The 21557-nt window shown below is 45.7% G+C and overlaps 1 protein-coding gene across 3 annotated transcripts in view; it reads right to left on the reverse strand.

Annotated features, from left to right (window-relative positions):
* Positions 1 to 2696: 2696 nt before the first annotated feature.
* The window catches only part of USP45 (ubiquitin specific peptidase 45), a 78761-nt gene continuing 59900 nt past the window's right edge, over positions 2697 to 21557 (reverse strand). For 2 of the 3 annotated variants that reach the window (XM_066612909.1, XM_066612917.1), the window contains 4 exons: positions 20624 to 20721; positions 19067 to 19153; positions 6647 to 6800; positions 2697 to 6120 (listed from right to left, as the gene is read on the reverse strand). In XM_066612909.1, coding sequence (XP_066469006.1) covers positions 5990 to 6120; positions 6647 to 6800; positions 19067 to 19153; positions 20624 to 20721 — 470 coding nt within the window. In that variant the 3' untranslated portion in view covers positions 2697 to 5989. Of the gene's footprint in view, positions 6121 to 6646; positions 6801 to 19066; positions 19154 to 20623; positions 20722 to 21557 lie in introns of those variants that run through there. The other variant, XR_010793645.1, reaches the window with a different exon arrangement.

Here is a 21557-nt window from a genome sequence, read left to right on the forward strand (position 1 = left end):
GGGACAAAGGTGGGTTTAGAGGCATAACAAAGGTGGAGTCTGGGGGCACCTGCCCTGGGCACCACACCAAGAGGGTGCAAACCTTGAGGCCACCCAAGGTGGCAGCCATAGCACCCCCCCCACTGTCACCTCTTAAGTTTTTCTTCATACACGTAGAGGTGGGAGCAGCAAGGGTGATTTTTGGAATACATCCATTGGTTCTTTGGAAGGAATAGGGGCAGCTGGCAGCACAATCGCACCTGCTACGGCCATCATGTCACCACCAATTGTTTCCACATCTGTGCACTTGCAGGGGCAATGCCTGGACTTACCAACCCAGGCGTCAAACAATTCACTACGCCTCTGGCTGGGGTATAAATCAAGTAAATTAATACTGATGTGATATCAGAAGCAATGCGATACTTTAAATTTAAGCACATTATTCTGGGATACTCCCGCTAAAGGGGAAAGAGATCGGATTTTAAGAGCTGCTATGGTACAAAAATGCTTAGTTATATGAGCAACTCGGCCCCTCGGTTCAATTTTCCCCAGTAAGCTGCATGTCCAAACGGGAAAGGAACACAAAGGAGTGGGCATGCTAGCCACAAGGCATTACTGCCATGGATCAATGTGTGGGCACAGCAGCTCCTCTCTCGACCTTGACAATAGACCTCCCACTCTTAACCATGGGGCTTACAGCAAATGTCAGGAGAGAAAGTCCTCCATTGCCATTGGAGTGGCTCGCCTCTTGGAAAGCTGGGTAATCTGCTGTAGGAAAGCATTATCCATGACTTCTGCTCTGCAGGTGCTCTATTGTAGACTCCAATGATGGTATTACTCTTATTCTCTCATCTTATTCTTATCCAACACATTTTACTGGACTACCTCACTCAGATTCCTGGATTTCTGTGCAGGTGTAGACATTCTTTTCATATGATGACACTCCCCCACCCTTTTTTGAACAAGTTGTACCTTCAAGTGCTATATTCTACTCATAGGTTTCACGATACTTATCAGATCATATTTGTCTTCTCGTATTGGGATTTCAGGTTTGTCCTGTTTGTTTTCCATACTCTCTACATTGATACAGAGACATCAGGGACCTCAAAAAACCACTTCCTATTAGCTTCCCCAGTATAGTCTACTGAAAATCTGATTGCTCTCTCCATAAGTCCATTTCCTCCCTCCCCGTCACTTTCCTTCTTTTCTCTTTCTACTTGGTTCAAGGTTTTTTGTCTCCCTCCCCCTTAGTATTTAGTTTAAAGCTCTCCTCTTACCTGTTATGTTGCTTTAGATACAGGGTCCATTGTAATAGATACATTGCTCCTATCAACGCTTGGCAACCTTCAGTCTCGAAAGACTATGGTATAAGCCAGGGGTGCCCAAACCCCGGCCCTGGGGCTACTTGCGGCCCTCGAAGCCTCTCAATGCGGCCCTCAGAGAGTCCCCAGTCTCCAATGAGCCTCTGGCTCTCCGGAGATTTGTTGAAGCCCGCACTGGCTTGACACAACTGCTCTCAGCGTGAGGGCAACTGTTTGACCTCTTGCGTGAGCTGTAGGATGAGGGCTCCCTCCACTGCTTGCTGTTTCATGCCTGTAATGCAGCAGTGGCAGCAAAGGAAAGGCCAGCCTTGCTTTGTGCAAGGCCTTTTACAGGCCTTGAGATATTGGAAGACCATTCATTCATTCATAGAAGTTCATCTTTAATATATTCATTTATGTAAACTTATGTAAATTTATTCAAATTTTAAATGTAAATTAATTCTTTTCTTCCCCGGCCCCTGACAGTGTCAGAGAGATGATGTGGCCCTCTTGCCAAAAACTTTGGACACCCCTGGTATAAGCCTACAGCACCTGGTATTCCCAAGCAGTCTCCCATCCAAGTATTAACCAGGCCTGACCCTGCTTAGCTTCTGAGATCAGACGAGATTGGGGATGTGCAAGGTAACAACAGTTCACAGTAAAACCATCGCAGACACTACTTTCTGCACTTTCCTATGATGTCATAAGGCTATTAGTGTGCTCACTTGTGACATACCTGGCACATTACTTTCGAAGTATGAACAATCCTGAGCACTACCAACAACACAGCATCATGCAAATGAACTTGTGATATAAGCCACAGGAATGAGGATTCGTGGAAGGTAGATCAGCATCTATTGGTAGGCTGTTCAATAATCTGAAATAGATTTCAGATTGTTTAATAAAATATTATAATATAATAATATTGTTTAATAGCAAAACAAAAAAGGAGCCATCATTTCCCCCCAATTAGAATCCTCTGATTAAATCCTAAGGGGCACAAATAAAAGGATGCTCATAGGAACAAACTGCTCAGCCCCCTCCTCAACACAGCAGGTACCATAATCCCCTCCTCACCAAAATCTGTTCCTGAGGTTGGGGACCCCTCTAGAACTGTATAGTGTATAGAAGGCTGCAGGAGTTTTAGGAGTGTGTAGCTCAATAGGACTGGGTCAAAAGTCACACGCACCACACTTTTGTCTCACCTTTGTAACTTGTTAAATAGCACACATTAGAAAAAATAAGTCTCTGGCATTTTAAATAGGTTCTAGAGCTAAACCATATCTCAAAATAAGCCATTGTACAATTCTAGATTGTGTTCAGTGAATCCCATATGCTTCATAAAGTTACAGTAGGTTGGGTAAAGGTCAGTTCAAAAATCCAAACCTGACATCATTTTTCCATGAAGTATTTTATCTTTAGAAAAAGTACTTTTTACATTTATTTGAACAGGAACACTGATTTGATGCTTTATTTTGAAAATCAAAACAGAAATCATGTTCTGTATTTGCATCCACAACATAATATATTTTAGCAATTTTTCTATTTTTGTCTTAGTTCTATTAAACACATACTGTATTCCTATTGAAAAGTGTCTATACATTTTGTACATACTACAAGTAAAAAAGGTAATAGATTCACTTATTGCACATACAAGGTAAATTTTGTCTGCATTTACCATATCTCTGCTATTATTATTACCCTTTGCAGACTTTTCAATCATTTCATTTGCCTACATAACATCTTATCAAACATAATCCAAGGTTACTAAGCACTGAAATGTAATAGTAAACCTTTTTCTCAGTGCATCTTGAAGCTCTTTTAGTATCATCTGCTTCATATAAACCCAGAAACTATCTTTCATATGTCAACAGTGAAAAGATACAAAATACAAAATGTTTTATTTCCTTTCCCAGGGATGGACCTTAGACATGTAACAACAAATTGTTGGCTTTAAAAAAAAGTTTTTTAAAACTCCCATTCAAACTTGATTTTAAGCACCTTCCTATGGTACTTACTTAGAAATTGATAGGTGTTCACAACCACAAATCAACAATTACTTTGAAGAGAAGTCATTTTAGTAACAACCATGTCTTTGTTTCCTAGACTACGCCATCACAGACTAGCAGGCAGGTATGCCAGTATAGCAAGGTAATCCAGTGAACTGGGAAACATGCAAAATACAGTACACCTGCATTTAGCAACCAAGGTAGCACATGTTGTCATTCTCATAGCTGAACTGGGAGTGCTCACACAGCACAAATAATGTCTAAGGGAATGGAGACAACATCTAGACTTTGGTCATTATCTACCTAGAATAGAAAAATTAGTGCAGCTGCCAGTGCCAACTAATTGTTGGGGTTATGTAGATATTTTCAAGCTTTTATAGCATGATAACACCTCTCCCCCTACGTATGTGCCCCCACTTAAAAGCTAGGAGTACAAGAGAGGAAGAAAAGTACAAATTCTGAATAACTACAGTATATAACATATTTTAAAGTGCTTTTGGATACAAACAAACTTTAAAACATGGACATATCTCTGGATAGAGGAGTAACCATGCATAAAAATGTGCTCCTAGAAATTATGGCTAACTCCTGTTTTTGGGAAATATTGCCCAGATGCTTTGTCTGAACAAAATAAAGTTTTAAGATATGCAGTTCCAAAATCAAGTCAGAAGATGATGATGCTCAGTTGCCAGTGCTACTTTTCTCCTGTGGTCCTACTTAAGTTATGAATATTTTGCAGCCAGGCTGAATCAAACTATAGAATGTTATAGAAAGAAGCAAAAAAAAAATCCACAACAACAACAACAAACTGAGATCAAAAGCCACCTGTTGATTCTGAAAACTCCAAGTCTCCTGAGAAAGAGTGCTGAAAAAAGAGTGAGTGAACAGGCTCTACTAGCACAGTGGGCAGTGGAGGGGAAATTGTAATATTGGAACTGAATTTAAAGAAGATGGAGATGGGAGCTGTTGAAGTAGTACAGGAAAATGGCAAAGGAGATGTCAAAAGGAAAAGAATGTACTTTTCCAAAAATTACAGAAAAAACAAACACAAGTGTGCCAGCTCCAGATCAAGCCAGTTAGACTTGGGCAGCATGGCTTGTAAAACAGGAGATGTGCATTGTACGTGTGGGTTAATGGATCATGTTAAACATGTTAGCCCCAGTTAAACATAATTTCAGCTTGAGAAATGAAACATGTTCTTCGCTTTCTCACCCCTTGGTTGGCATGGCATAAGCAAACACTTTGATCCTCTCTGTACCCTGAACATCATCAGTACAGTTCTGCATACAGAGTAGCAGATTTTCTTTTAAGAATTATGTTTTAAAAGTTACTTGTCATGTGACACAGGCTGCTGGCTTGTTTATTGATTTAAAAGTTCAAAAGCCAAAATACACATGGGGAGCTAACACCAGTTCTCTATACTGCAGAAAATATAAAGTACATTAATGCTTATGTTGAGAAAAAAATAATGAAAAGTCCTCATTCTTTGTAAGAGGCAGTGATTGTAACCTACTTATAAATGCACTCTGCCCCCCCTTTTTTTTTACATTTAAGCAGTCACATATTGGACATTGTGTAAGAAAGACACAAAAACTTTACAAAAGTGCAAAATTATTCAGTACAGTATTCCCCCCAAAAATGTCTGATATGAAATTAACCAGCATACTTACAAATTAGTGATTAGTTCTGAAAATTGGCGGAGAAAATCAAGTACTAATGATTTGCCAATATACTCGGTTTGCCAATATACTTAAAAGTCTCTGACCAAATTCAAAATGTTCAGAAAAAGCTATGATATGATTTGCTCAGACCTCATCATCACCTTTACACTGCAGGGGAGGGCTATGTCTCTGAATAATTTCTGTGTCAAGAACTCTGCATGTGAAAAGCTAACACACATGTGAGAGAGATTCTGTTCTAATCTACTTCCTGATATGTTTTCCACATGCAGGCAACATTCAACAGGGGTGTATTCAAGCATATAAAACCCTTCCTAAATTTTGAAGGGGTTTAGTCCTGGAAGGACCGTATCACATCCATTCTGAATGTATGAATTGGTACAGAGTAGTACATCTCAGCATTAAAGCCCTTTTTGTTTCTTGAAATAGCTACCTCCCATTCATTAAGTTTGTAAGTTAAAATGTAGCAACATAATTTTTAAAAAACGCAAGTGAGCAATTTGCTTTGCAACAGTTGTTACAACCCTGTAAACAAATTCAGGCACTACTGAATCTTATTGGGATAATTTCTGCAATGGTTTTTAAAGCCACAATGATTTTGCTTTCCTTCTTGTACACTTCAAATGTTCTATTTCAATGTCTTATCTTAAATGAATTGTTGGAATTTAAATAAGAAATACCAGAGAAGCATGAAATTGCTTCTGTTTGTATGCAGGGGATCTGCACTTTCCCCTTTCTTGTGGCAGCTCCATGTATCCCTTGCAAAGATCCACAAAGGTTTGAGGCCTGGAGCAGCAACCTATGTGGTATGTAGGGCAGCTGCCCAATGGAAAAAATCAACAGTCCTGCATGTATATGTGAAAACACTTTCTGCATGCATAGGCTTCTATGGATCTAAGCCATGGTTTTTATAGAAAGAACTCATGGTAAACTTTACACTAGATAGGCACAACATTTACATGTACTGTAATCTCCTGTTGCATTTAAATAAGCATCTTTATAATATTTTCAATATTTATAGCTAAAATATTCTTTCATAGAAAAGTAAATAAGCTTGTGAATTTAATACTCTTGATTCCGGAACTGCTTGTACATGGGTATCACTGACATATACCCACTGTCCTACAGATGCTCCTACAGATTCTTTTAAGCCTGCAATGCAAAAGAAAAAAGAAAAAATAGATTTATTAGATTAGATTATTTTGTGCTCTTTGAAATTAAACTCACAATGCAATCCTAGGTATATCTACTCAGAAGAAAACTCCACTGAGTTCAGTGTGACTTACTCCCAGGTACGTGTATAAAGACTGCAGCCTCAAACTGAACATGAACCTGTCTCCCAAAACCAGGTCAGATAAGTTTTTTCAATGACCCAGAACTGATCCATAAAATCAGTTAGGGATCACCTGCCTTGAAATGGATGCTGACTTCTAAACACAAAAGGTGATGCCCGATTCAAAATACATGATTAAATAACTAGGCACTTGAGCTTCCATTTGTATGTTTTGAGCCTTCTTTGGTTACAGAAAGATAGGAAGGTGGTTTAAAAATAACACTCAATTGCATGTTGTTCATGCACTGAATCTGTAAATACTCGTATGGTACTGCAAAAAATATGAAAAAGGGTCCAATAATATATGAAATGTAATCAAATAATACATGACCATTAGATACATACCTTGAACATTTTTATTGCTAGAAATGTGTTCCAAAATTTTTTGGGATGGACTTCTAACTTTCACATATGCTGCATAATGACCTCCTTGCATGGATCCACTATGCTCCACTATTCCATAAAGAGCATACAGAACTTTCCCGCCATCCATCACGTTCTTATTTGAAAATCAAAAACAAAGGGGTGGGAAAAGAAAGAAATGTGATCTCTTCACAATCATTTTAGCAAATGTATTCATGCTTAACTACGAGTAGTAAAACTGGCAAAAAAAACTAACTAGATGCAGTTTAATAATTACAGAAGGAAATGAGATGTAGCCTAACTGATTATACAGGATGTAGCAAAGTCACTATATGGAGAATAATGAAATAATATTGTGAGTACAGTCAGAACTCAAAATCAGTAGGGGTTCTGATGCAGAACCCCCCACGAATACCAGGGTCTCAGTTTAATTACCCTTTAAAATACAAAGTGCACAGAAATCAGGTTTCTACTTTCGCACAGCATTTCCAAGCCTCTCAGCGCTAAAAGTAGCTCTAAAGACCCACTTCTGGGTCTCCTCAGATTATATAGTATAGAGCAGTGTTATTCAAACTGTGCGGCGCAGCTCTTTAGGCAGGCACCAGGAACACAAAGGGTAGGCGCAGGGTGTCCTCTCGCAGCGATATAGTCACACCCCTGGGCAGAATATGAGTCCGTCTTCTGCCCGTCGTCTTCACTTTTTTTAAAGCAGAAGGAACAGGAGTTGCTCAGCTGCTGATGCGAGAGTGGCTGCTGCCGCCTCACCTTCTTCTCCCTCCACTCCAAGGCTGCCGCCTTCTGTGTTCACTGCATGTTGTTTCCAAAGCTCTTGGACTCCAACCCCCATCTGGCAAGTACCAAGCATGCTCAGCTTGCAGTCCTTAACCCTCGCTGCTCCTTGTCTGGTTGGTTCCTAGTTCCCAGCCTGGAGTCACTTCTCATCAAAGTGAAATCTCTCTTTTCAACCCCCTCCCTCTTCCACTCCCCCCTTTTGATCTCCAAACCGTCCCGCTTTCCTCCCCCTCCCCAAATAAAATGCTTCCTATTTTACCAGTCACCAGGAGGTCTTAAAGTTGTTTCCATGCAGTTGGCAAAGGGGGGGGGAGAGAGAGAGAAGCACACACTTTACTTGGCCAGGAACAGAAAAAGGAAACAGTTTTTTTAAGTGATTATTAATCTTGTTGTTTGACTGAAGAGGAAAGGCTGTATTTTTAAAGTGATGAACCTTGCTATTTGAAGGGAATACTTATCGACCATTGATGAAGTGATTGCCAGCCCAATCTTATCCACACTTTCCTGGGAGTAAGCCCCATTGACTCTAATGGGACTTACTTCTGAGTAGACATGCATAGGCTTGAGCTGTGCATCTCCTAGTATAGGAGACAGATCAGCTTCCTAACCAAACCCTTATCAGCTCTGATATATTTTCATGGTCTATTTTTGTTTTCCCACCAGCTGCTGGAAAAATTTAATTTCATTAAATTAATAAAGGGTTCAATCCTATCCAAGGAGAATGGGAGAAATGACTAGTTGGATTGGGGTCCACAGGGGTGTGTGTGTGTAATGTTGGTCAGACTGGGTGTTCACAAAGTTCCTTTGATAAAACAATTCTATTGGTATGCTTACAAAGTTAAAAAAATGAGTCCTCCTGGACCAGACAAAATCTACCTACTCTGGTATCCTGTCTCCAACAGTGATCAGCAGCGGATCATTTATAAAGCATGTATATTGCTGTGTAATAATATATTTTTAAGATCTGCATTTAATTAACAATATGATTAATATAATTAATATTAATATAGTTAATATATATTTAACTATACTCTATATTTAATATATATTAAATATAATATATATTTAACTATATAACTATATATATAACTAACTATATATATAAATATATATTTAACTATACTATATATATTTAACCACACTCTGCAGACGCGTGTGGCCTCTGGGAACCAAGTGCCTCTGGGAACTAAGTGCCAGGTAAGGCACAAGAGTTTAGCATCTGGGCGAGGAGAAGGCAAGGAGACCTCTGAGTTTTTGGAGAAGGAGAGGAGCAGGAGCAGGAGGAGGAGGTAAGTGTACTCATTCTAACGCTTTGTCTTTCTAACTCCCTGTCTTCTAACCTTAACCTTACCTTTAAAGCAACCTTAAATCAAAATTGAAAGTTAGCACCTAAGGGAGGTACATAGGGCTACTCTGAGCAGGAGCAGAGTCCTACTCGTGAGTAAGAGCAGCATCCTACTCGTGAGTAAGTGCCCAAGGGTCAGGCTTTTAAATCAAAATTGAAAGTTAGCTGCACCTAAGGTAGCACTTAATCGAAGGAAGGGAGGAGGATAAAGTGAAAAGCAGGTTTTCTACTTGTTTAAATTAAACCTATACTTAACCCAGGTTAAACCTAATCTAAGTTGGAACATAACCTAAACAGGTCAGTAAATTGGGACACAGGATCTAGAGAGCAATAAATAATTAAACAAACCCAAATAAAAACTAGCTTGAGGTTACAAAAACAGTCCAGCCTAAGAGAACAGAACTAGGAGGGAAAGGACCTAGGAAGGGCCAATTCCCAACCCATTAAGAGCCCCATTAGGCTAATCCAAGCAGTCCATTCAGGAGCCTGCAGAGTAGGTCACGCCCATTTGCCTTCCTGAGCTTTTGTAAACTCACCTGGGAAGGCCAGCCCCCTTTCAATCAGGAAGGAAGGAGGGGGGAGGAGCCAGCCAGGAGTATAAAGCTAGGCAGGCCATCGCGTGAGGCTCTCTGCAGACGCGTGTGGCCTCTGGGAACCCAGTGCCTCTGGGAACTAAGTGCCAGGTAAGGCACAAGAGTTTAGCATCTGGGTGAGTTCAGCAGCAGGGCGAGGAGGCCAGGGCCCCATACACTGCCCTTCCTCTTCCCTAGAGAAAAGGGCTGCTATCCAGTGTACGGTTTTTAAAAGGACCCCTAAATAAAACAACAACAACAACAACAAAAAAGCTATGCAGTCAGACAGCCAGCAGCAGAGTGGGGGCTATCCAGTGTTCTGCATCGAGTGCCACATGTATGATTATATGCCTCTGGGGCATAAGTCATGGGTGTGTCCTCGGTGCAAGGAGCTCCAGGCTCTCAGGGAACGCGTCCGCTCCCTTGAAGCCTTGGTGGCCGACCTGGAGAAGCGCAGGCAGCCAGAGGAGGACCGTGGGGAGACTTCTGGGGACGATCAGGCTTCGTCCCAACCTCAGGCGTGCAGCTCCTCGGCTGCCCGGGTGGGAAGTCTCGGGACTGGAGGACGTCATCCTGGAGAGGAGGGAAACAATCCCCTAGGGGGGATCCCTTCTCCAGGGGATGGGCCCGTATCCGAGCGCACTCGGGATACTCCTCGGCGGGAGGGGGGTCGGGGGCTTCTTGTAGTGGGGGATTCGATTATTAGAAACATAGAGAGGGGGGTTTGCGACGGATGTGAGGACCGCATGGTGACTTGCCTGCCTGGTGCGAAGGTTGCGGACATCACTTCTCGTCTAGACAGGCTGGTAGACAGTGCTGGGGGAGAGGTAGCGGCTGTGGTGCATGTCGGCACCAACGATGTGGGCAAGTGTAGCTGGGAGGTCCTGGAGGCCAAATTTAGGCTTTTAGGCAGGAAGCTGAAAGCCAGGACCTCAAAGGTAGCGTTCTCTGAAGTGCTACCTGTTCCACGCGCAGGGCCAGCTAGGCAGGCGGAGATCAGGGGTCTCAATGCGTGGATGAGACGGTGGTGTAGGGAGGAGGGGTTTAGATTCGTTAGGCACTGGGGAACGTTTTGGGACAAGCGGGGCCTGTACAAGAGGGATGGGCTCCATTTGAACCAGAATGGAACCAGACTGCTGGCGCATAACATTAAAAAGGTGGCAGAGCAGCTTTTAAACTGATCCCTGGGGGAAGGCCGACAGGAGCCGAGGGGCATCCGGTTCGGGACTCCTCATCCCTATGGGATGAGGATGGGGAGGTTAGAGAACAACAAGACAAAGGCAGGGTAGGAGAAGAAATTGGGAAAGGTAGGGAGATGGGATGTGATAGACAGTTTGGCACAATGAGAGGATGCGGGGACAAAGGAGCGAATAAGCAGCCCATCCTGGGGCATTCCGTGTATAATTGCTTTTATGCGAATGCCCGAAGTCTACGAGCAAAGGTGGGAGAACTGGAATGTCTGGTGACAAGGGAAAATATTGACATAGTGGGCATAACGGAAACCTGGTGGAATGCGGAGAATCAGTGGGATACCGCAATCCCGGACTATAAACTCTACAGGAGGGACAGGCAGGGGCGTGTTGGAGGTGGGGTGGCCCTTTATGTTAAGGAAGGGATAGAATCCAGCAAAGTAGAGATTGAAGGTGGGTCCGACTCCACCGCAGAATCTCTGTGGGTTAAATTACCAGGCTTGAGCAGCGATGTAATACTGGGGGTGTGCTATCGTCCTCCAGACCAGAAATCTGATGGGGACCTTGAAATGAGGAAACAGATCAGGGAGGTGACAAGGAAGGACAGGGTTGTAATCATGGGGGACTTCAATTATCCTCATATTGACTGGGTCAATTTGTGTTCTGGTCACGATAAGGAAACCGGATTTCTTGACGTGCTAAATGACTGTGGCTTAGATCAGCTAGTCACGGAGCCCACCAGAGGACAGGTGACTCTGGATTTAATTTTGTGTGGTACGCAGGACCTGGTTAGAGATGTAAACGTTACTGAGCCATTGGGGAACAGTGATCATGCTGCGATCCGTTTTGACGTGCACGTTGGGGGAGGAATACCAGGCAAATCTCTAACAAAAACCCTTGACTTCCGACGGGCGGACTTCCCTCAAATGAGGAGGCTGGTTAGAAGGAGGCTGAAAGGGAGGGTAAAAAGAGTCCAGTCTCTCCAGAGTGCATGGAGGCTGCTTAAAACAACAGTAATAGAGGCCCAGCAGAGGTGTATACCGCAAAGAAAGAAGGGTTCCACTAAATCCAGGAGGGTGCCCGCATGGCTAACCAGCCAAGTTAGAGAGGCTGTGAAGGGCAAGGAAGCTTCCTTCCGTAAATGGAAGTCTTGCCCTAATGAAGAGAATAAAAAGGAACATAAACTGTGGCAAAAGAAATGTAAGAAGGTGATAGGGGAGGCCAAGCGAGACTATGAGGAACGCATGGCCAGCAACATTAAGGGGAATAATAAAAGCTTCTTCAAATATGTTAGAAGCAGGAAACCCGCCAGAGAAGCGGTTGGCCCTCTGGATGGTGAGGGAGGGAAAGGGGAGATAAAAGGAGACTTAGAGATGGCAGAAAAATTAAATGAGTTCTTTGCATCTGTCTTCACGGCAGAAGACCTCGGGCAGATACCGCTGCCCGAATGGCCCCTCCTAACCGAGGAGTTAAGTCAGATAGAGGTTAAAAGAGAAGATGTTTCAGACCTCATTGATAAATTAAAGATCAATAAGTCACCGGGCCCTGATGGCATACACCCAAGGGTTATTAAGGAATTGAAGAATGAAATTGCAGATCTCTTGACTAAGGTATGCAACTTGTCCCTCAAAACGGCCACGGTGCCAGAAGATTGGAGGATAGCAAATGTCACGCCTATTTTTAAAAAGGGAAAGAGGGGGGACCCGGGAAACTATAGGCCGGTCAGCCTAACATCCATACCGGGTAAGATGGTGGAATGCCTCATCAAAGATAGGATCTCAAAACACATAGACGAACAGGCCTTGCTGAGGGAGAGTCAGCATGGCTTCTGTAAGGGTAAGTCTTGCCTCACAAACCTTATAGAATTCTTTGAAAAGGTCAACAGGCATGTGGATGCGGGAGAACCCGTGGACATTATATATCTGGACTTTCAGAAGGCGTTTGACACGGTCCCTCACCAAAGGTTACTGAAAAAACTCCACAGTCAGGGAATTAGAGGACAGGTCCTCTCGTGGATTGAGAACTGGTTGGAGGCCAGGAAGCAGAGAGTGGGTGTCAATGGGCAATTTTCACAATGGAGAGAGGTGAAAAGCGGTGTGCCCCAAGGATCTGTCCTGGGACCGGTGCTTTTCAACCTCTTCATAAATGACGTGGAGACAGGGTTGAGCAGTGAAGTGGCTAAGTTTGCAGACGACACCAAACTTTTCCGAGTGGTAAAGACCAGAAGTGATTGTGAGGAGCTCCAGAAGGATCTCTCCAGACTGGCAGAATGGGCAGCAAAATGGCAGATGCGCTTCAATGTCAGTAAGTGTAAAGTCATGCACATTGGGGCAAAAAATCAAAACTTTAGATATAGGCTGATGGGTTCTGAGCTGTCTGTGACAGATCAGGAGAGAGATCTTGGGGTGGTGGTGGACAGGTCGATGAAAGTGTCGACCCAATGTGCGGCGGCAGTGAAGAAGGCCAATTCTATGCTTGGGATCATTAGGAAGGGTATTGAGAACAAAACGGTTAGTATTATAATGCCGTTGTACAAATCGATGGTAAGGCCACACCTGGAGTATTGTGTCCAGTTCTGGTCGCCGCATCTCAAAAAAGACATAGTGGAAATGGAAAAGGTGCAAAAGAGAGCGACTAAGATGATTACGGGGCTGGGGCACCTTCCTTATGAGGAAAGGCTACGGCGTTTGGGCCTCTTCAGCCTAGAAAAGAGACGCCTGAGGGGGGACATGATTGAGACATACAAAATTACGCAGGGGATGGACAGAGTGGATAGGGAGATGCTCTTTACACTCTCACATAATACCAGAACCAGGGGACATCCACTAAAATTGAGTGTTGGGCGGGTTAGGACAGACAAGAGAAAATATTTCTTTACTCAGCGCGTGGTCGGTCTGTGGAACTCCTTGCCACAGGATGTGGTGCTGGCGTCTAGCCTAGACGCCTTTAAAAGGGGATTGGACGAGTTTCTGGAGGAAAAATCCATTATGGGGTACAAGCCATGATGTGTATGCGCAACCTCCTGATTTTAGGAATGGGTTAAGTCAGAATGCCAGATGTAGGGGAGAGCACCAGGATGAGGTCTCTTGTTATCTGGTGTGCTCCCTGGGGCATTTGGTGGGCTGCTGTGAGATACAGGAAGCTGGACTAGATGGGCCTATGGCCTGATCCAGTGGGGCTGTTCTTATGTTCTTATGTTCTTATTTAATATTTTATATTATATTATAATAAATATAATATTATAATATTATATTTAATATATTTAATATAGTTAATATTTCTGGCCACTTCCTGTTTAGTGATGTCACTTCCAGCCCTCAGGAACGTGATGCGGAGTCATGGCCAACAGCCACGGGGGTCAAGGGAGCCACTGGCCGGAAAAATTTGAGTACCACTGGTATAGAGCTTTCCCACATTCAGCCTCTAGATGGGGCTGAATATAATGAAATTATTCCATTACTTCTGGGTTGTGCCAAGGCCCACAACCCCCTCCTTTGGCCCTGGCTTGCATCAGAGACAACTGGGGAAGTGTTTCCAAAATGCTGTGCTTTGCAGCACTTTTGAGACAGCCATTGCCAGGCGGTGAGCCACAGACCAGTGCTGCTGGATTGGGTTGTTACCGTAGATACTCGCCTATAGGGCGAAAAATTTGTCCCAACAGATCGCTCCTGAATCAACCCTTCCTCTTATCTGCAGGGCCAATTGGGGTCAGGGCTGTTTCAGGCATGCTGCGCAGCAGTGGTGCTGCTGGGGAGGGTGATGCACCACCCGCTCCCCTACCGCATATGCTTAGGAAGCGCTTGACTCCACACCTCAAGCCTGACCAAGCTGCCACTCCCTCCTCTTCGCTGCTCCTGGGCATTGCAGTCCCGCCCGCTCAGGCTCCTGGTTTCCTCAGCTCTGACTTCCTCCTCTTCGAAAGGACAGGAAAGGGGAGCGATGGCAGCCTTTGAGTCCAAGCCTGTGCATGCCTACTCAGAAGTAAGTTCCATTATTGTCAGTGAAGCTTACTCCCAGGAAAGTGCGCATAGATGGCAGCCTTTGAGCCCACGCCTGTGCATGCCTACTCAGAAGTAAGTTCCATTATTGTCTACGGGGCTTACTCCCAGGAAGGACTGTAGCTTGAAGATGGGGAGAGAGATGGGGAGGGCTGCTTCTCCATGCAGTCTGCAGCTCTGCACCTGCTTCTCCAAGTGAGGGAGGAGGGGAGCCCCACACACAGCCTCCTTCCCTCCTGCCCCCACTCCTGCACTGCCTGCTTCTCTCTGCCCTTCAGCCCCAGCCCCTCTTCCATCCGCCAGCCTTCACTCTGTTGAACTGTTTTCTCCCCCTTCTCCTCGCCCACTGCACCCCCCTTCTCTTCTCTCCCACTGTCCCTCTTTCTCTGCCCCCTATTTACAAGCCATGCAATCAGGAAAACTGACCAGGAGACTGATCAGAGCAGCAGACAGCAGTTTCCATTCGCACATCCCCCCAAGACAGAGAGCAGTGCTGAACCAGCTCTCTAGAATCACCCTACTTCTTTAAGAGTGAAACCCCCCTGATAGCCTTGATCCTGCTGTAAATCAAGAGGAGGAAACAGGCCACAGACCAGGTGAGGGTGGGCTTGTTCCAGCTGCAGGATGCACCTTCTCTGAAAGTGGAAGCACTCTCATCAAATGTCTCACAAGCTACAATTCAGAGCACCGTTAAGAGTAACACCTGTGGAAAGCAATAGGTCTGCTTCTGAGTAAATAGGGTTTCAGCTCTGTGCAGTTGCACTTGGTCACAGCCATTTGCTGTTGCTTGTCTCTGCTGTGAATTGAATTGCACACTCCCAGCTGTGTTCTAAGTTGTATGTTATATGTAGAAGAGCTTCTGGCTTAACACACCAGACACCTTAAAGGTGGATTTGATTCATGGTTCTCCTGCAGTGGTTCCCAACCTTTCTCACTTGCATATCCCTTGGCAGCCCATTTTCATAAATTGTACCCTTCATATTAGCAAAATGTTTGTAATTAATAATACAAGCCCTCATCTCCTCCATATGAAAACCCAAACTTCATATATTCTTCACAGTATTTTCTCTCTTTATCTGTTTGAAGAACAGAAGACTCTGTCTTTGCCCTGTTTTGCACCATAAGTGTCCTGAGAAATTCTGAGTGATAGATCACTTTTTTATGTTTTAGTTTTTTTTCCTGTGCTGGTTTTCAATCACTGGTTCATACATGAACTGATCACCAAAACTTAGCTATTGGTGGGGCTTTCACAGTCAACTAGCTACCTCCCTTCCTGCCTTGCTGGCCCTGCAAGGCATTCTGGAGCACTGCCATTATTCCATTCTCTTTCAAGTACCCCTAAAGGTCCTATTGAGTGTCCCTGGGGGTACATGAACCCCAGGTTGGGGACCACCGTTCTATTAGTATGCTGTTTACAGTGCAGTTACTCTGATAGTGTTTACAAAAAGATGGTGAAGACTAGAATTCAAAAGTTTATGAATAAAAATGAATCTTATGATCTTTTACTATATTTTTAATAAATTAGAGACTGTCAGTTCTTAGGTAACAATTACTGGTAGGTTATTTTTCAGGATCTGGCCTAGGGTAAAATCAGACACCCCCCTAAGTTTATGACCCCGACTTATCCGAGGGTCATAGAAAATTATATGATTCTGGTCTCAAAACCTGCCCTCAACTTATCTGTGAGATCAACTTATAAGCAGGTGTCTGCGGTAATTATTGTGAGGTCAATATCAACATCAGAGTACTTCACGATTACTTAGTGGAATGATGAGACTTGATGTAAATGTCTGGCTCTCGAGCAAGGCATAAAAATACTAATTTGTTTTAGGACTGAACATTAGACTTCATTTGAAGACATAAGAACATAAGAACATAAGAACATAAGAACAGCCCCACTGGATCAGGCCATAGGCCCATCTAGTCCAGCTTCCTGTATCTCACAGCGGCCTACCAAATGCCCCAGGGAGCACACCAGATAACAAGAGACCTCATCCTGGTGCTCTCCCCTACATCTGGCATTCTGACTTAACCCATTCCTAAAATCAGGAGGTTGCGCATACACATCATGGCTTGTACCCCATAATGGATTTTTCCTCCAGAAACTCGTCCAATCCCCTTTTAAAGGCGTCTAGGCTAGACGCCAGCACCACATCCTGTGGCAAGGAGTTCCACAGACTGACCACGCGCTGAGTAAAGAAATATTTTCTTTTGTCTGTCCTAACCCGCCCAACACTCAATTTTAGTGGATGTCCCCTGGTTCTGGTATTATGTGAGAGTGTAAAGAGCATCTCCCTATCCACTCTGTCCATCCCCTGCATAATTTTGTATGTCTCAATCATGTCCCCCCTCAAGCGTCTCTTTTCTAGGCTGAAGAGGCCCAAACGCCATAGCCTTTCCTCATAAGGAAGGTGCCCCAGCCCCGTAATCATCTTAGTCGCTCTCTTTTGCACCTTTTCCATTTCCACTATGTCTTTTTTGAGATGCGGCGACCAGAACTGGACACAATACTCCAGGTGTGGCCTTACCATCGATTTGTACAACGGCATTATAATACTAACCGTTTTGTTCTCAATACCCTTCCTAATGATCCCAAGCATAGAATTGGCCTTCTTCACTGCCGCCGCACATTGGGTCGACACTTTCATCGACCTGTCCACCACCACCCCAAGATCTCTCTCCTGATCTGTCACAGACAGCTCAGAACCCATCAGCCTATATCTAAAGTCTTGATTTTTTGCCCCAATGTGCATGACTTTACACTTACTGACATTGAAGCGCATCTGCCATTTTGCTGCCCATTCTGCCAGTCTGGAGAGATCCTTCTGGAGCTCCTCACAATCACTTCTGGTCTTTACCACTCGGAAAAGTTTGGTGTCGTCTGCAAACTTAGCCACTTCACTGCTCAACCCTGTCTCCAGGTCATTTATGAAGAGGTTGAAAAGCACCGGTCCCAGGACAGATCCTTGGGGCACACCGCTTTTCACCTCTCTCCACTGTGAAAATTGCCCATTGACACCCACTCTCTGCTTCCTGGCCTCCAACCAGTTCTCAATCCACGAGAGGACCTGTCCTCTAATTCCCTGACTGTGGAGTTTTTTCAGTAGCCTTTGGTGAGGGACCGTGTCAAACGCCTTCTGAAAGTCCAGATATATAATGTCCACGGGTTCTCCAGCATCCACATGCCTGTTGACCTTTTCAAAGAATTCTATAAGGTTGGTGAGGCAAGACTTACCCTTACAGAAGCCATGCTGACTCTCCCTCAGCAAGGCCTGTTCGTCTATGTGTTTTGAGATCCTATCTTTGATGAGGCATTCCACCATCTTACCCGGTATAGATGTTAGGCTGACCGGCCTATAGTTTCCAGGGTCCCCCCTCTTTCCCTTTTTAAAAATAGGCGTGACATTTGCTATCCTCCAATCTTCTGGTACCGTGGCCGTTTTGAGGGACAAGTTGCATACCTTAGTCAAGAGATCTGCAACTTCATTCTTCAATTCCTTAATAACCCTTGGGTGTATGCCATCAGGGCCCGGTGACTTATTGATCTTTAATTTATCAATCAGGTCTGAAACATCTTCTCTTTTAACCTCTATCTGACTTAACTCCTCGGTTAGGAGGGGCCGTTCGGGCAGCGGTATCTGCCCGAGGTCTTCTGCCGTGAAGACAGATGCAAAGAACTCATTTAATTTCTCTGCCATCTCTAAGTCTCCTTTTATCTCCCCTTTCCCTCCCTCACCATCCAGAGGGCCAACCGCTTCTCTGGCGGGTTTCCTGCTTCTAACATATTTGAAGAAGCTTTTATTATTCCCCTTAATGTTGCTGGCTATGCGTTCCTCATAGTCTCGCTTGGCCTCCCCTATCACCTTCTTACATTTCTTTTGCCACAGTTTATGTTCCTTTTTATTCTCTTCATTAGGGCAAGACTTCCATTTATGGAAGGAAGCTTCCTTGCCCTTCACAGCCTCTCTAACTTGGCTGGTTAGCCATGCGGGCACTCTCCTGGATTTAGTGGAACCCTTCTTTCTTTGCGGTATACACCTCTGCTGGGCCTCTATTACTGTTGTTTTAAGCAGCCTCCATGCACTCTGGAGAGACTGGACTCTTTTTACCCTCCCTTTCAACCTCCTTCTAACCAGCCTCCTCATTTGAGGGAAGTCCGCCCGTCGGAAGTCAAGGGTTTTTGTTAGAGATTTGCCTGGTATTCTTCCCCCAACGTGCACGTCAAAACGGATCGCAGCATGATCACTGTTCCCCAATGGCTCAGTAACGTTTACATCTCTAACCAGGTCCTGCGTACCACACAAAATTAAATCCAGAGTCACCAGTCCTCTGGTGGGCTCCGTGACTAGCTGATCTAAGCCACAGTCATTTAGCACGTCAAGAAATCCAGTTTCCTTATCGTGACCAGAACACAAATTGACCCAGTCAAGACATCAATAGCTATTAAAATTGCAACTTATCAGAATTATCTTTAAAGTATGAACTGAAATTCTGCTCCACTGTACCTTGCAAGAAGCAGAACAAAATGGAGCCAAGTCCAAAATGAGTGGAAAATCCACATGTCGGTTTACTTTCCGTAGACTCACACCAGCCTTAGAAAGAAAAGGAAAATATTTATTATTTCTTTATTGGTGCCACCTAAATCTAACTATAATGCTAATGCAGTGGTATTCAAACTGGGGTGCTGCGACACCCCAGCCTGAAGGCCCTGGCCCCCGCCCTCTTAAGGGGTGGGTATAGGGGGGAAGGGAGCGACGCGATCCCCAGGATCACATTGCTAAGGGGGGACTGCAGGGACTGGGATAAGTTCATCAGTCCCTGCAGCAGCATCCTGGGTGTGCAGGGAGCCTGGCGCGAGGGTCTGCAGGGCTCCCCAGCCTTCCAAAAGTGAAAGTGGAGTGTTTGTGCTCTACCTCTGCAAAACGAAGTGGAGCGTGATTGCTTCACTTTCACTTTTGGAAACCTGGGGAGCCCTGCAGATGCGCACATAGGGCTCCCCACACCCCCAGGATGCTGCTGCAGGGACTGATGAGTGCATCCCAGTCCCTGCAGTCCCCTGCACTGGCGGTCCTAGAGGGGGGCAAATGGGGCAAAATCCCCGAGCGCCAACCCTCCAGGGGCACCTCTCAAACCCCCGCCCCGAAGAAGCGCCCAGGAGCGCTGCGGAGAGGCAGCTTGCACCAACTGAGCTGTCCCCTCCCCTCCTCCTTTATAGGAGGATAGGAGACAGGTGCCCTAGAGAGGCACTGACGCTCTAGGGTGACCATCTCGTCTCCTCCTATAAAGGAGGAGGGGAGGGGAGGGGCGGTCCAGTCGGCACCGTGATGCTGCCTGAGAGGCAGCTTCCCACTGCCTCCCAGGAGAGCTCCTGGGCACCCCTGCTCCGCCTCTGAGGGCGTCCCTCAGAGGCGGAGCGGAAGCGGTGTGCACCTCCTCTGACTTCAGAGGAGGCGCATGCCACTTCCTGGCCCAGGGCGGCCTGCTCCACCTCTGAGGGCATCCCTCAGAGGCGAAGTGGAAGCGACGTGCGTCTCCTCTGTTTGGAGAGGTGTGACACTTCCCAGGCCCCCACGGAGCCTTCCGCGCTGCTTGCAAACGGCGCAGAAAGCTCTGTGGGGGTCTCGGCTGCCTCCTCCGTTCCCCCTTGTTTTCAAAGGGGGAACAGAAGAGGCAGCTGCGTGGAAGTAACTGCGGTGACGATGACGTCACCGCAATTACTTCCGGGTCAGGTGCAGGGGGGCGGAGAAGGAGGGCGAAACGGGGTGTGGGGGGCGGAAAACTGGGGGTTGCCCCGGGCGCGGGGACCCCCAGGAACGTCTCTGGCCCCCTGATCCTGGGGATTGTGTTGCTGCCTTTCCCCCGCCCCTCCCCTAGGGGTTTGCTCTCTGGAGGGCGCTTACTCCATGAGCTAAGCTCCAAGTAGGTTGAGGGAGCTGCTCTAGGGCTCCTCTTAAGGCGCACTCTGCCAAGTCAGAGCTCAGTACGCGCTGTAATTCCCCAGCTAGAGGCGCAGCAGAAGGCGCCCATAATGCTCCTAATAGCAGGCTGTTTCAGGGCTTCACCTGGTGGAACCTTTTCAGATGCAGAACGAGGACAGCAGGGACTGAAGAAATCAGCAGCTGCTTCCGGGCATTTGTGTAGGCACCTTCCATCCTCTTTCCTGTATGGAGAAAACACAACTACAAATTTTAAAAGATCTGCATTGTGTCATTCCTGTAGCACTGGTAGCAGACACAGGCAGCACAATCTCCACTCATCCCCACAAACCTCAAGGCAGATGAGCACTTAGCAATATTCCCATTTCACAGGTGACTCCTCAGGCCAAGCAGACAAGTCTTGCCCAAAACCACCCATGCATTGGAACCCAGAAGCCCAATCCTATGAGACCTGACCAGCAGTGGAATGCACGCTCCCATTCCCAGCACTGCTGAAAAAAGCACCAGCAAGCATTTTCCAACAGTGCACTGAGTAGCACACTGTTGAGATGCCAACAGGAAGGCCAATGACCCCCACCCCGTCATCAGCTCTCCCACCACACCCACTGGAGCATGTTAAGGGCCCAATCCTATCCAACTTTCCAGCACCGGTGCAACCACAATGCAGCCCCAAGGTAAGGGAACAAATGTTCCCAGACTTTGAGGAGGCCTCTGACTGCCTTCCCACCACAGGATGCAGTGTACGCCCCATTGGCACAGGAAAATTGGATTGGATTGGGCCCTAAGTCAGCAGGAGAAGTGGGAGGGGTGACAGCAGTATGGAACAGGGGCAGGGAGGGGGCAAAATTGGGTGGGGCTGTAGGATGGGGTGGATCTGGTGGCAATGGCACATGCCGGATCCTATCCTCCATTTTCACAGCCTCCCTATCCCATTCTCTCTTCACTAGCACAGGTCAGAGGAGACCCACTACAGGTCAGGATTCTGACAGAAGTGAAAGGGGATTTAAATCCCCTTTTGCCTAAGAAGCCTCCCAATCTCCCCCCCCCCCCCCAATACAGT

The sequence above is a fragment of the Tiliqua scincoides genome, chromosome 1 (assembly GCF_035046505.1).
Source record: "Tiliqua scincoides isolate rTilSci1 chromosome 1, rTilSci1.hap2, whole genome shotgun sequence".
NCBI classification, from domain to species: domain Eukaryota; kingdom Metazoa; phylum Chordata; class Lepidosauria; order Squamata; family Scincidae; genus Tiliqua; species Tiliqua scincoides.